Raw genomic sequence first — 16631 nt, forward strand, 5'->3', positions numbered from 1 at the left:
TGTCAGTTAGGGGACACTGATAGTGCATTTATGTATGTATTATGTGGATGAAAAATAAAATTTAAAAGGGGAGGTGGGAGAATCCCGATGTACATTGATCATGAATTTTCCGCGATAAAGGCGTCCCATTTTTTCTGCCATGTGGTGAAGCCTGTGTCCTTCAGGTGTGCTGGTAGTGAGCTGTACCTGCAACAAGAAGAAGAACGGTTTTAGGGGATTGGATCCAACTTTCCCCCCCAAAAAATCTATATAATTATTTTTTTTTTTTCGAGAAAAATATACGACGACGTTTTTGGACTAATGTCATAGTATAGTATGTCGTCCAAAATTGGTCAAAAACATCATAGTATGTCGTCCAAAAATGGTCAAAAACATCATGCGCGACGTCACATTCTGTGTGCGCTCACCCAGCGCATATGCCAAAAAAGTTTTTTGTGTTTATTTCCGGGTTATGGGGCCCATAGAGCATCCGCAGTAGTGTCACTACCATTTAAAGATCTATAAAAGCCTGTGTCCATGTCTCGAGGTGTCCTGTGGTCACTTTTACAGGCGTCTCTTTTACTATTGCGGTCAATGGGAAAATTGCTTTTTGGGCTTTTATGGGGTTTTTCTGTTGCAGTGGCCACCATGTAAAAACAGTCTTCAAGGCAGAGGGAGCGGAGCTCTGTCCAGTTCATGTAATACATCCATGGCAGGAGGAGACAACTGGGAGGACAAACATGTGGTAACTGGAACCTGGAATTGATGATTGTCAAATGTCTTCTCTTTTTATCCACAAGCCAAACATTATTCTGCAATTATTTCTTTGTTATAAGGAACAAAGAAAGCAGAATATAAAACAATTAAAGAACCACGACTACTATTACTACTATTACTACTTTTACTACTACTACTACTACTTTTACTACTACTACTACTAATTTTACTACTTTTACTACTACTACTACTTTTACTTTTTTTGGACCACATACGATTATCCTATGACGTTTTTGACCATTTCTGGACGACATATTAGAGTATGATGTTTTTGGACGACATACTATACTATGACAAAAATGGTCAAAAATGTCCTAGTATGTCGTCCAAAAATGGTATAGTATAGTATGTATTGTCTTCACATACAAATGTTGTTTTCTGTTTGTTACAGAAAGACAAAGACTCCAGGAAATGTTCATCAATGTTTGTCAAACCTGGAATTGATGATTCTCAAATATCTTCTCTTTTTTTTTATCCACAAGCCAAAAATGATTCTGTTTTAATTATTTCTTTGTTATAAGGAACAAAGAAAGCAGAAAATGTTCAACATGTGTAATAAAATAGAACAATTAAAGAACCAACAACAATTTGTTGATTATTAAATTAATTGCCAATTAATTTAGTAATGATTTAATAATGCAGTAATCCTTGCATCCCTACTTGTTTTGGGGGGGCTTGAGCACAGCCCCGAGCACAACCATCGAGTTATTTCTTGGGACTGCGAGGTGGAATCAAACCAACCACCAGCAGACTGGCACAACCTTACAGGTGCGAATGAAACCACTACGCCACACGTCCCTGTGTGATTTAGGAGTTCTTGGTGCTTTTCAGTATTCACTTTGTATGTGGAGCCTTAAATGTTGGAGTATAAGTGGATTGAACCCACAAGCTCAAGATCCTGAAGGCTGCTCCTTAACCAGTTGAGCTAACTGCACACTCTTGCTTTCATTTTGTAACTGTTCGGCTGCGTGTGCTGAACTGACGTTATTAAGTAGTTCAATACGTTGAGGTCATGGGTTCGATTATTGAAAGGCTCCCAAATTTTGCAGATAAGCGCACAAGGACAAATAGCTCATGGGACTAAGAGAATGACTCAAGTTCCTAAGATTCGTGTGAGTATGGGTTCAAATCTTGCATGGACTGATTTTTAAATACAATATTCAACCAGATAGAGTAAATAGGAGTTGGAAAAACGAAAGAAAGAGTCTGGAGTTAGCTCAACTGGTTAAGAAGCAGTCCTCTGGATCCTGAGGTTATGGGTTCAACCCTTGGTTCCTGTGAGTATGGGTTTGAATTTTAAATACAATATTCAACCACAAACAGTAAATAGGAGTTCGAAAGATATAAGATTGAGTGTGGAGTTAGCTCAACTGGTTAAGAGGCAGTCATCAGGATCCTGAGGTTATGGGTTCAATCCTCTTATACGCCAACATTTAAGGTTCCACATCCAAAGTGAACACTGAAAAGCACCAAGATCTCCCGAATCTCTCAGGGATGTGTGGCGTAGTGGATGAGTTCACAACTGTAAGGTTGACTAGTCTGGTGGAGGCTGGTTCGAATCCACCTCGCGGTCCCAAGAGATTACTCGGTGGTGCGGAGCGGCAATAAAGTGGAGGGTAGGAGTAGGAGTAGGAAGAGTAGGAGAGGAAGAGGGAGGAGAGAGTAGGAGAGGGAGGACAGGAGAGGAGAGGAGAGGGAGGAGAGGAGAGTAGGAGAGGGAGGAGGAGAGTAGGAGAGGAGAGGGAGGAGAGGAAGAGGAAGGAGAGTAGGACAGTGAGAGGAGAGTAGGAGAGGGAGAGGAGAGGAAGAGGGAGGATAGGAGGAGAGTAGGAGAGGAAGAGGGAGGATAGGAGGAGAGTAGGAGAGGAAGAGGGAGGATAGGATAGGAGGAGAGGAAGAGGGAGGGTAGGAGGAGAGGAAGAGGGAGGGTAGGAGGAGAGGAAGAGGGAGGGTAGGAGGAGAGGAAGAGGGAGGGTAGGAGGAGAGGAAGAGGGAGGGTAGGAGGAGAGTAGGAGAGGAAGAGGTAGGAGAGGAAGAGGGAGGATAGGAGGAGAGTAGGAGAGGAAGAGGGAGGACAGTAGGAGAGGAAGAGGGAGGATAGGAGGAGAGTAGGAGAGGGAGAGTAGGACAGGAAGAGGGAGGAGAGTAGGACAGGAAGAGGGAGGAGAGTAGGAGAGGAAGAGGGGGGACAGGAGAGGAGAGGAGAGGTAGGAGAGGGAGGAGAGGGAGGACAGGAGGAGGAGAGTAGGAGAGGAGAGGAGAGGAGAGGGAGGAGAGGAAGAGGAAGGAGAGTAGGACAGTGAGAGGAGAGTAGGAGAGGGAGAGGAGAGGAAGAGGAAGAGGGAGGATAGGAGGAGAGTAGGAGGAGAGTAGGAGAGGAAGAGGGAGGATAGGATAGGAGGAGAGGAAGAGGGAGGAGAGTAGGAGAGGAAGAGGGAGGATAGGAGGAGAGGGAGGATAGGATAGGAGGAGAGGAAGAGGGAGGATAGGATAGGATAGGAGGAGAGGAAGAGGGAGGATAGGATAGGATAGGAGGAGAGGAAGAGGGAGGATAGGATAGGAGGAGAGGAAGAGGGAGGATAGGATAGGATAGGAGGAGAGGAAGAGGGAGGATAGGATAGGATAGGGGGAGAGGAAGAGGGAGGATAGGATAGGGGGAGAGGAAGAGGGAGGATAGGATAGGGGGAGAGGAAGAGGAAGAGGGAGGATAGGATAGGATAGGGGGAGAGGAAGAGGGAGGATAGGATAGGATAGGGGGAGAGGAAGAGGGAGGATAGGATAGGATAGGGGGAGAGGAAGAGATAGGATAGGATAGGATAGGGGGAGGATAGGATAGGATAGGGGGGTAGGATAGGATAGGGGAAGGGATAGGATAGGATAGGATAGGAGGAGAGAAGAAAACAGAAGGATGACTTACTCCTCTCCTGGAGAAGAGTAGGAGAGAAAACATCCTTCTGTTTTACTCTAGTCCTGTCCTCCCTCTCCTACTCTCTCCTCTCCTATCCTATCCTATCTGTCCTACTCTCCTCCCTCTCCTACTCTCCTACTCTCCTTCCTCTCCTCCCTCTTCCTGTCCTCCTCTCCTATCCTCCCTCTTCTCCCTCTCCCTCTCCTACACTGCTCTCCTCCCTCTCCTACTCTCCTACTCTCCTTCCTCTGCTCTCCTCCCTCTTCCTGTCCTACTCTCCTTCCTCTGCTCTCCTCCCTCTTCCTGTCCTACTCTCTTTCCTCTCCTCTCCTACTCTCCTATCCTCCCTCTTCCTCTCCTACTCTCCTCCTCTCCTCCTCTCCTTCTCTCCTTCCTCTCCTCCCTCTTCCTGTCCTCCTCTCCTATCCTCCCTCTTCTCCCTCTTCCTCTTCCTGTCCTCCTCTCCTATCCTCCCTCTTCTCCCTCTTCCTCTCCCTCTCCTACTCTCCTCCTCTCCTACTCTCCTCCCTCTCCCTCTCCTACACTGCTCTCCTCTCCTTCCTCTCCTCCCTCTTCCTGTCCTACTCTCCTCCCTCTCCCTCTCCTACTCTCTTTCCTCTCCTCTCCTACTCTCCTATCCTATCCTCCCTCTTCCTCTCCTACTCTCCTCCTCTCCTTCTCTCCTCTCCTACTCTCCTCCCTCTCCTACTCTCCTCCCTCTCCTACACTGCTCTCCTCTCCTTCCTCTCCTCTCCTCCCTCTTCCTGTCCTACTCTCCTCCCTCTCCCTCTCCTACTCTCCTCCCTCTCCCTCTCCTACTCTCCTCCCTCTCCTACTCCTACTCTCCTCCCTCTCCTACTCTCCTCTCCTCCCTCTTCCTCTCCTCCTCTCCTCTCCTCTCCTACACTCCTCCCTCTCCCCTCTCCTACTCCTGCTCTCCTCCCTCTCCTATCCTCCCTCTTCCTCTCCTACTCTCCTCCCTCTTCCTCTCCTATCCTCTCCTACTTTCCTATCCTCCCTCTTCCTCTCCTCCTCTCCTACTCTCCTCCCTCTTCCTGTCCTACTCTCCTCCCTCTCCTACTCTCCTCCTCTCCTACTCTCCTCCTCTCCTACTCTCCCTACTCCTACCCTCCACTTTATTGCCGCTCCGCACCACCGAGTAATCTCTTGGGACCGCGAGGTGGATTCGAACCAGCCTCCACCAGACTAGTCAACCTTACAGTTGTGAACTCATCCACTACGCCACACATCCCTGAGAGATTCGGGAGATCTTGGTGCTTTTCAGTGTTCACTTTGGATGTGGAACCTTAAATGTTGGCGTATAAGAGGATTGAACCCATAACCTCAGGATCCTGATGACTGCTCCTTAACCAGTTGAGCTAACTCCACACTCAATCTTATATCTTTCGAACTCCTATTTACTGTTTGTGGTTGAATATTGTATTTAAAATTCAAACCCATACTCACAGGAACCAAGGGTTGAACCCATAACCTCAGGATCCTGATGACTGCCTCTTAACCAGTTGAGCTAACTCCACACTCAATCTTATATCTTTCGAACTCCTATTTACTGTTTGTGGTTGAATATTGTATTTAAAATTCAAACCCATACTCACAGGAACCAAGGGTTGAACCCATAACCTCAGGATCCTGAGGACTGCTCCTTAACCAGTTGAGCTAACGCCAGACTCTTTCTTTCATTTTTCGAACTCCTATTTACTCTATCTGGTTGAATATTGTATTTAAAAATCAGTCCATGCAAGATTTGAACCCATACTCACACGAATCTTAGGAACCTGAGTCATTCTCTTAGTCCCATGAGCTATTCGTCCTAATCTGCAAAATGACCAAGTGTGCAGTTAGCTCAACTGGTTAAGGAGCAGCCTTCAGTATCTTGAGCTTGTGGGTTCAATCCACTTATACTCCAACATTTAAGGCTCCACATCCAAAGTGAATACTGAAAAGCACCAAGAGCTCCGGGATGTTCATTCCCACCTGTAAGGTAGTGCCAGTCTGCTGGTGGTTGGTTCGATTCCACCTCGCAGTCCCAAGAAATAACTTGGTGGTGTGGTGGTGGGAGATCGGGGCTGTGCTCAAGCCCCCCAAAACGTAGGGATGCAAGGATTACTGCATTATTAAATCATTACTAAATTAATTTAATAATCAATAAATTGTTATTGGTTCTTTAATTGTTTTATTTTATTACACATGTTGAACATTTTCTGCTTTCTTTTTTTGAGGACTCAGACCTCATAAAGACATCATCTCAAAAACATTGCACGAATCAAAGGAGCTGCCAGAGTCCTGACCAACAGTAAGAAAATGGACCTGTCCTTAAATCATTGCACTGTGTGTCAAAGGATCGAGTTTAAAATCCTGCTACTAGGACTCATTGTGAATCCTCGGATCCTCCAAATGTTGGGAAAACAATGCATGGAAAACATGAGACGCTACAGTTGGCTGTGCTCAAGCCCCCACAGACATGACAGGAGGCGGTAATGACATTTTCTATATATAATAATAATATATATATAAAACAAGTAGGGATGCACTACTGCATTATTAAACCATTCCTAAATGGCAATTAATTGTTGGTTCTTTAATTGTTTTATTGTATTACACATGTTGAACATCAATTCCAGGTTTGAAAAACATTGATTAAAATTGATCAAAAACGTCATAATATAGTATGTCGTCCAAAAATGGTCAAAATGGTCAAAATTGGTCAAAAACGTCATAGCATAGTATGTCGTCCAAAAATGGTCAAAAACGTCATAGTATGTCGTCCAAAAATGGTCAAAAACGTCATAGTATGTCGTCCACAAATTGTCAAAAAAGTCATAGTCTGTATGTTGTATCATAAAAGTCAAAAAGTATAGTTCAGTATGTGGTAGTATGTGTGACATACACGTGACAAAATGATACCAAAATGTTGCCAGAAGCTCATGATGCAGTAAAATGTGGTATAAATCAGATGGATCAGGTATGGATTCCTACCTTATAGAATTGAGGGCCAGTTCTTTCAAAGTGGCCAGGTTTGCTTTCAGTCCTCCGATGCCCACAAAGGCTTGATAGAAGTCGTAGGACAGGCCTGTGGTCCCAAACAGAGACGGGTCATCAGAGCTGATGACCATGGGGTGACCCTCAGACATCAGCACAGCAGCAGGATGGTTCCTCAGGTCCGACACCAGCTTCAGCACCTGGAGGACACAGGTCACTTAAGTTGACATTTTTAATTCCACTGTGCAAAAATAAGAAAATAAAGTTGTCTGACCTGGTTTGAGATGGGGCACAGCTCCACAGCCACGTTGTTTTTCCTCGACAGCTCTTTGGCAAGTGGGTGATGTGCCAGAGCAAAGCCGTGACCGATACGTGTGGTGTTGAACAAAAGGGCGTCGAGAAGGTTCTGATCTACATCGGTGCCTTCATCATCTACAGCACACACACACACACACACACACACACACACGGCAGAAGTCAATAAAGTGCTTTTTAAATTAAGGACTTAATTATCCACTGCAGCACAAATATCAGTGATCTTTAGTTTGCTGAGACACAGGATTTGTCTGTTGGGACTTCAAACACAGGGGTTTGACACCCCTGTCCCTGCACTACAGCTTTAATTATAGAACCCGTCACCCGTCTCTCCTGCGTGAAAGAAGTACGGTAGTGTGACTCCCATGTCAGCGGGCAGCGACAGAGCCTCTCTGAAGTTCCACAGTGTCCTCCCAGCGTCCTCCCTGCCAACCTGACAGAACACAACTTTGATTTAAGAGAAATTACAACCCTCAGTGTTAAAGAGTCTGCAGAGGACAGGGTCACTTCTTACCAAGTCGAATCCTGCGACCACGTCTGGAAAGTCCCTCTGCAACTGAATCGCCTCTTCAATGGCGGCTTTTACCTCAGATACACTCAGCGCTCTGAAGGAACAAGGATGTAAAGTGTTTAAATAAGTATTTATATATATATAAAGCTGGAGCATTCCTTCCATTTAAGATGAAAGAACAGTTCAGTCAAAAGACAGTGATGTCCTCAACTGCCCGTTCAGTGACTGACTCTAATTTAATAAGCTATTCCATGAAAAAGCTAATTCAATTGGGAAAATATTTTTTAAGTAAGATTTCATCTAAAACTGGGCCATTGAGAGATTAGTCTCAAAATGTCCATCTGGACTTTGTTTTTTTGCTTATTTTAACCATAAAAACAGTTTAAAACCGACCTGTGGACAGAAATGATGACGCGGGCCCCAAGAAAGTCTGGATGATCGGCTTTAAACTTCCCCAAAACGTCTTCAAACATCTTCAGAGTCCAGATCTTATCGTGGACGGTTCTGTCGAGCTCGTACGCCTGCAACCCAAAAATACAGATATGTGAGATCTGCTGCCGCTCTACTGAGGGTGGTGCTGTTAGGGGGTCTGTAAACAGCGTGTAAACAGACACCTTAGACATTCCACTCCGCAGCTCCAGGTACATGACGTTGTCTTGGTGAAGCTCCTCCAGGCCTTTGTAGTAGTAATCCCTCATCACAGGAGCATAAGTGATCAGCCCTGCGGCTGCAATGAAGGCGTTCTCAAACTTCTCCCACACGGCGTCTTGGTCTGGATACGCTTTGTCTGGATCGTCGGTGAAAAGAGTGAGGTGCTGCATTAAACTGGAAAATAAACAACAAAAACTGTGTTAACTCAAGTTCTCACATTACATTCAGAAGTGTACAATTTTGCTCCTGGTCGCTCTATGAACCAATTTTTCCTTTCACCCCAACCTGTCTAGGCAGCTGCCTGCACATATTTGATTTCTTCCTGTAGTCCATTAATGGTCAAAACGTCATAGTTTTATATGTCGTCCAAAAATGGTCAAAAACATCATAGTATAGTATGTCGTTCAAAAATGGTCAAAAATAATCAAAAACATCATAGTATAGTATGTCACCCAAAAATGGTCAAAAATGACGTTTTTGACCATTTTTGGACGACATACTATACTATGACGTTTTTGACCATTTTTGGACGACATACTATACTATGACGTTTTTGACAATTTTTGGACCACATACTATACTATGACGTTTTTGACCATTTTTGGACGACATACTATACTATGATGTTCTTTACAATTTTTGGACGACATACTATACTATGATGTTCTTTACAATTTTTGGACGACATACTATACTATGACGTTTTTGACCATTTTTGGACGACATACTATACTATGATGTTCTTTACAATTTTTGGACGACATACTATACTATGACGTTTTTGACCATTTTTGGACGACATACTATACTATGACGTTTTTGACCATTTTTGGACGACATACTATACTATGATGTTCTTTACAATTTTTGGACAACATACTATACTATGACGTTTTTGACCATTTTTGGACGACATACTATACTATGACGTTTTTGACCATTTTTTGGCCACATACTATACTATGACGTTTTTGACCATTTTTGGACGACATACTATACTATGACGTTTTTGACCATTTTTGGACGACATACTATACTATGACGTTTTTGACCATTTTTGGACGACATACTATACTATGATGTTCTTTACAATTTTTGGACGACATACTATACTATGACGTTTTTGACCATTTTTGGACGACATACTATACTATGACGTTTTTGACCATTTTTGGACGACATACTATACTATGATGTTCTTTACAATTTTTGGACGACATACTATACTATGACGTTTTTGACCATTTTTGGACGACATACTATACTATGACGTTTTTGACCATTTTTTGGCCACATACTATACTATGACGTTTTTGACCATTTTTGGACGACATACTGTACTATGACGTTTTTGACCATTTTTGGACGACATACTATACTATGATGTTCTTTACAATTTTTGGACGACATACTATACTATGACGTTTTTGACCATTTTTGGACGACATACTGTACTATGATGTTCTTTACAATTTTTGGACGACATACTATACTATGACGTTTTTGACCATTTTTGGACGACATACTATACTATGACATTTTTGACCATTTTTGGGCGACATACTATACTATGACGTTTTTGACCATTTTTGGACGACATACTATACTATGACGTTTTTGACCATTTTTGGGCGACATACTATACTATGACGTTTTTGACCATTTTTGGACGACATACTATATACTATGATGTTCTTTACAGTTTTTGGACGACATACTATACTATGATGTTTTTGACCATTTTTGGACGACATACTATACTATGACGTTTTTGACCATTTTTGGACCACATACTATACTATGACGTTTTTGACCATTTTTGGACCACATACTATACTATGATGTTCTTTACAATTTTTGGACGACATACTATACTATGACGTTTTTGACCATTTTTGGACGACATACTATACTATGATGTTCTTTACAGTTTTTGGACGACATACTATACTATGACGTTTTTGACCATTTTTGGACGACATACTATACTATGATGTTTTTGACCATTTTTGGACGACATACTATACTATGACGTTTTTGACCATTTTTGGACCACATACTATACTATGATGTTCTTTACAATTTTTGGACGACATACTGTACTATGACGTTTTTGACCATTTTTGGACGACATACTATACTATGACATTTCTGACCAATTTTGACCATTTTTGGACGACACACTATACTATGACGTTTTTGACCATTTTTGGACCACATACTATACTATGACGTTTTTGACCATTTTTGGACGACATACTATACTATGATGTTTTTTACAATTTTTGGACGACATACTATACTATGACGTTTTTGACCATTTTTGGACGACATACTATACTATGACGTTTTTGACCATTTTTGGACGACATACTATACTATGACGTTTTTGACCATTTTTGGACGACATACTATACTATGACGTTTTTGACCATTTTTGGACGACATACTATACTATGATGTTCTTTACAGTTTTTGGACGACATACTATACTATGGTTTTTTTTGACCATTTTTGGACGACATACTATACTATGACGTTTTTGACCATTTTTGGACGACATACTATACTATGATGTTCTTTACAATTTTTGGACAACATACTATACTATGACGTTTTTGACCATTTTTGGACGACATACTATACTATGACGTTTTTGACCATTTTTTGGCCACATACTATACTATGACGTTTTTGACCATTTTTGGACGACATACTATACTATGACGTTTTTGACCATTTTTGGACGACATACTATACTATGACGTTTTTGACCATTTTTGGACGACATACTATACTATGATGTTCTTTACAATTTTTGGACGACATACTATACTATGACGTTTTTGACCATTTTTGGACGACATACTATACTATGACGTTTTTGACCATTTTTGGACGACATACTATACTATGATGTTCTTTACAATTTTTGGACGACATACTATACTATGACGTTTTTGACCATTTTTGGACGACATACTATACTATGACGTTTTTGACCATTTTTTGGCCACATACTATACTATGACGTTTTTGACCATTTTTGGACGACATACTGTACTATGACGTTTTTGACCATTTTTGGACGACATACTATACTATGATGTTCTTTACAATTTTTGGACGACATACTATACTATGACGTTTTTGACCATTTTTGGACGACATACTGTACTATGATGTTCTTTACAATTTTTGGACGACATACTATACTATGACGTTTTTGACCATTTTTGGACGACATACTATACTATGACATTTTTGACCATTTTTGGGCGACATACTATACTATGACGTTTTTGACCATTTTTGGACGACATACTATACTATGACGTTTTTGACCATTTTTGGGCGACATACTATACTATGACGTTTTTGACCATTTTTGGACGACATACTATATACTATGATGTTCTTTACAGTTTTTGGACGACATACTATACTATGATGTTTTTGACCATTTTTGGACGACATACTATACTATGACGTTTTTGACCATTTTTGGACCACATACTATACTATGACGTTTTTGACCATTTTTGGACCACATACTATACTATGATGTTCTTTACAATTTTTGGACGACATACTATACTATGACGTTTTTGACCATTTTTGGACGACATACTATACTATGATGTTCTTTACAGTTTTTGGACGACATACTATACTATGACGTTTTTGACCATTTTTGGACGACATACTATACTATGATGTTTTTGACCATTTTTGGACGACATACTATACTATGACGTTTTTGACCATTTTTGGACCACATACTATACTATGATGTTCTTTACAATTTTTGGACGACATACTGTACTATGACGTTTTTGACCATTTTTGGACGACATACTATACTATGACATTTCTGACCAATTTTGACCATTTTTGGACGACACACTATACTATGACGTTTTTGACCATTTTTGGACCACATACTATACTATGACGTTTTTGACCATTTTTGGACGACATACTATACTATGATGTTTTTTACAATTTTTGGACGACATACTATACTATGACGTTTTTGACCATTTTTGGACGACATACTATACTATGACGTTTTTGACCATTTTTGGACGACATACTATACTATGACGTTTTTGACCATTTTTGGACGACATACTATACTATGACGTTTTTGACCATTTTTGGACGACATACTATACTATGATGTTCTTTACAGTTTTTGGACGACATACTATACTATGGTTTTTTTTGACCATTTTTGGACGACATACTATACTATGACGTTTTTGACCATTTTTGGACCACATACTATACTATGACGTTTTTGACCATTTTTGGACCACATACTATACTATGATGTTCTTTACAATTTTTGGACGACATACTATACTATGATGTTTTTGACCATTTTTGGACGACATACTATACTATGACGTTTTTGACCATTTTTGGACCACATACTATACTATGACATTTCTGACCAATTTTGACCATTTTTGGACGACACACTATACTATGACGTTTTTGACTATTTTTGGACCACATACTATACTATGACGTTTTTGACCATTTTTGGACGACATACTATACTATGATGTTCTTTACAATTTTTGGACGACATACTATACTATGACGTTTTTGACCATTTTTGGACGACATACTATACTATGACGTTTTTGACCATTTTTGGACGACATACTATACTATGACGTTTTTGACCATTTTTGGACGACATACTATACTATGACGTTTTTGACCATTTTTGGACGACATACTATACTATGATGTTCTTTACAGTTTTTGGACGACATACTATACTATGATGTTTTTGACCATTTTTGGACGACATACTATACTATGACGTTTTTGACCATTTTTGGACCACATACTATACTATGACGTTTTTGACCATTTTTGGACCACATACTATACTATGATGTTCTTTACAATTTTTGGACGACATACTATACTATGACGTTTTTGACCATTTTTGGACCACATACTATACTATGATGTTCTTTACAGTTTTTGGACCACATACTATACTATGATGTTTTTGACCATTTTTGGACGACATACTATACTATGACGTTTTTGACCATTTTTGGACCACATACTATACTATGACATTTCTGACCAATTTTGACCATTTTTGGACGACACACTATACTATGACGTTTTTGACCATTTTTGGACCACATACTATACTATGACGTTTTTGACCATTTTTGGACGACATACTATACTATGATGTTCTTTACAATTTTTGGACGACATACTATACTATGACGTTTTTGACCATTTTTGGACGACATACTATACTATGACGTTTTTGACCATTTTTGGACGACATACTATACTATGACGTTTTTGACCATTTTTGGACGACATACTATACTATGATGTTCTTTACAGTTTTTGGACGACATACTATACTATGATGTTTTTGACCATTTTTGGACGACATACTATACTATGACGTTTTTGACCATTTTTGGACCACATACTATACTATGACGTTTTTGACCATTTTTGGACCACATACTATACTATGATGTTCTTTACAATTTTTGGACGACATACTATACTATGACGTTTTTGACCATTTTTGGACGACATACTATACTATGATGTTCTTTACAGTTTTTGGACCACATACTATACCATGATGTTTTTGACCATTTTTGGACGACATACTATACTATGACGTTTTTGACCATTTTTGGACCACATACTATACTATGATGTTCTTTACAATTTTTGGACGACATACTGTACTATGACGTTTTTGACCATTTTTGGACGACATACTATACTATGACATTTCTGACCAATTTTGACCATTTTTGGACGACACACTATACTATGACGTTTTTGACCATTTTTGGACGACATACTATACTATGATGTTCTTTACAATTTTTGGACGACATACTATACTATGACGTTTTTGACCATTTTTGGACGACATACTATACTATGACGTTTTTGACCATTTTTGGACGACATACTATACTATGATGTTCTTTACAGTTTTTGGACGACATACTATACTATGATGTTTTTGACCATTTTTGGACGACATACTATACTATGACGTTTTTGACCATTTTTGGACCACATACTATACTATGACGTTTTTGACCATTTTTGGACCACATACTATACTATGATGTTCTTTACAATTTTTGGACGACATACTATACTATGACGTTTTTGACCATTTTTGGACGACATACTATACTATGATGTTCTTTACAGTTTTTGGACCACATACTATACCATGATGTTTTTGACCATTTTTGGACGACATACTATACTATGACGTTTTTGACCATTTTTGGACCACATACTATACTATGATGTTCTTTACAATTTTTGGACGACATACTGTACTATGACGTTTTTGACCATTTTTGGACGACATACTATACTATGACATTTCTGACCAATTTTGACCATTTTTGGACGACACACTATACTATGACGTTTTTGACCATTTTTGGACGACATACTATACTATGATGTTCTTTACAATTTTTGGACGACATACTATACTATGACGTTTTTGACCATTTTTGGACGACATACTATACTATGACGTTTTTGACCATTTTTGGACGACATACTATACTATGACGTTTTTTTGACCATTTTTGGACGACATACTATACTATGACGTTTTTGACCATTTTTGGACGACATACTATACTATGATGTTCTTTACAGTTTTTGGACGACATACTATACTATGATGTTTTTGACCATTTTTGGACGACATACTATACTATGACGTTTTTGACCATTTTTGGACGACATACTATACTATGACGTTTTTGACCATTTTTGGACGACATACTATACTATGATGTTCTTTACAGTTTTTGGACGACATACTATACTATGATGTTTTTGACCATTTTTGGACGACATACTATACTATGACGTTTTTGACCATTTTTGGACGACATACTATACTATGACGTTTTTGACCACAAAATAATAAGATAATAACACGAATAAACGTTTTTATGCAGATATAATACATAAAAAACAATCGTTTTTTTTCATTTATGAACGTTAAGAACTACAAAATGTTTAAACAGTTTATACCCAACCTCTTATAAAGTGGAGCAAAAATAAAGCCCATATTGATGTAGACCTGGTTCTTCCATTGTTTCATTCTTTGTGACAAAGGATTGAAATTAAAATGAACCCACTTTGAAATAAATTAAGATGGAAAGGACATCAAAATGTGTGCTTAATATTGCATTTTACGTCGACGTTGGATGTGATGCACACACTTTTATTTGTCGCCTTGTTCTCTAAAGCTACAAGGAGCCACTGCAGAGTGGTCAAAGAGCCACATGTGGCTCTAGAGCCACAGGTTGCAGACCCCTGGTATAGTATGTCGTCCAAAAATGGTCAATAACGTCATAGTATAGTATGTCGTCCAAAAATAGTCAAAAACGTCATAGTATAGTATGCCGTCCAAAAATTGTCAAAATTGGTCAGAAACGTCATAGTATAGTATGTCGTCCAAAAATGGTCAAAACGTCATAGTATAGTATGTCTTCCAAAAATGGTCAAAAATAGTCAAAAATGTCATAGTATAGTATGTTGTCTCATCAGATACCTATCGTGCTTGCTCAATGTGTGAACTGCTGGGCTTCTCTGCGCTTTATAATGTTGAGATAACGTATAAACCAATTAAATATTTTCAAAAAGTGTCATCTCCGTTAACCTGTTATCAAAGCGGGTCAGGTCTTTCGTTTGGGCCCTCAGGGTCTTGAGCAGCTGCCAGCGGAAACAGTTCCATCGCGGTAAAGGCAGGCTATCGGAGAACAGGAAGCGGACCGAGTCGTCCCACGTGAAGCACACGTGGCAGTGAGGCCTGTAGGTGACGTTCTTCACCAGCCACTCGGCGCTCACCAGAGTCGAGCTGTGGACGTGGAGCGCCGCGCCTGGAGGTGACACAGCAGCAGCAGCAGCAGCAGACTGAAGGTCATGGAAAGTTCTCAACAATGATGTACAATTGTGCAAAAAAACAATTGAGTTAGTGAACACTTTGGGTGCTCTGTGTTGCAGTTTGAAGGCTGGAACGTCAGCCGCTGTACGTGGTGTGTACGATTATCAATGCGGGGGGGGGGGGATTTTGATGGTGCCATTGTTGACTTGAGCTGGTTATGGAGCATCCGTGGAGTAACATTTGGCTCACCAGGACATAAGACGACGGAAAATAAACACATATTTTTTAAATATGTGACCTTGCGTCCCCTCACCTTTCGGCATCTTCTGCAGCAGTTTGAACACTGCACTCCTCTCAATGAGCTCCTTTGCTTTGAAGAAGTGTATCGAAGGAGGGAAGCGGGCCGCAGACATCTCCTGCTCCTTTAAGCGGTGGAGGTAAGCGTCCAGCTTCTGCTCGGCCGCTGTCAGGGTCACGCGACCCCCGGTCTGCCTGGACGCCTCCTGAAGCATGAGCTGCTCCCTCTGCTTGGAGTCGGGCAT

At 40.3% G+C, this 16631-nt stretch overlaps 1 protein-coding gene across 1 annotated transcript; it reads right to left on the minus strand.

Moving 5' to 3' along the window:
• Positions 1 to 48: 48 nt before the first annotated feature.
• Positions 49 to 16631, minus strand: ada2b (adenosine deaminase 2b; the record flags this gene model as incomplete). Its single annotated transcript, XM_083906638.1, has 9 exons — positions 49 to 186; positions 6662 to 6864; positions 6939 to 7096; positions 7304 to 7412; positions 7494 to 7584; positions 7884 to 8011; positions 8105 to 8315; positions 15865 to 16084; positions 16403 to 16631. 9 exons carry the CDS (start codon positions 16629 to 16631, stop codon positions 99 to 101), a joined length of 1437 nt encoding a protein of 478 aa, XP_083762764.1. The 3' UTR covers positions 49 to 98.

The sequence above is a fragment of the Microchirus variegatus genome (genome assembly GCF_963457635.1).
Source record: "Microchirus variegatus genome assembly, chromosome: 20".
NCBI classification, from domain to species: Eukaryota; Metazoa; Chordata; class Actinopteri; order Pleuronectiformes; family Soleidae; genus Microchirus; species Microchirus variegatus.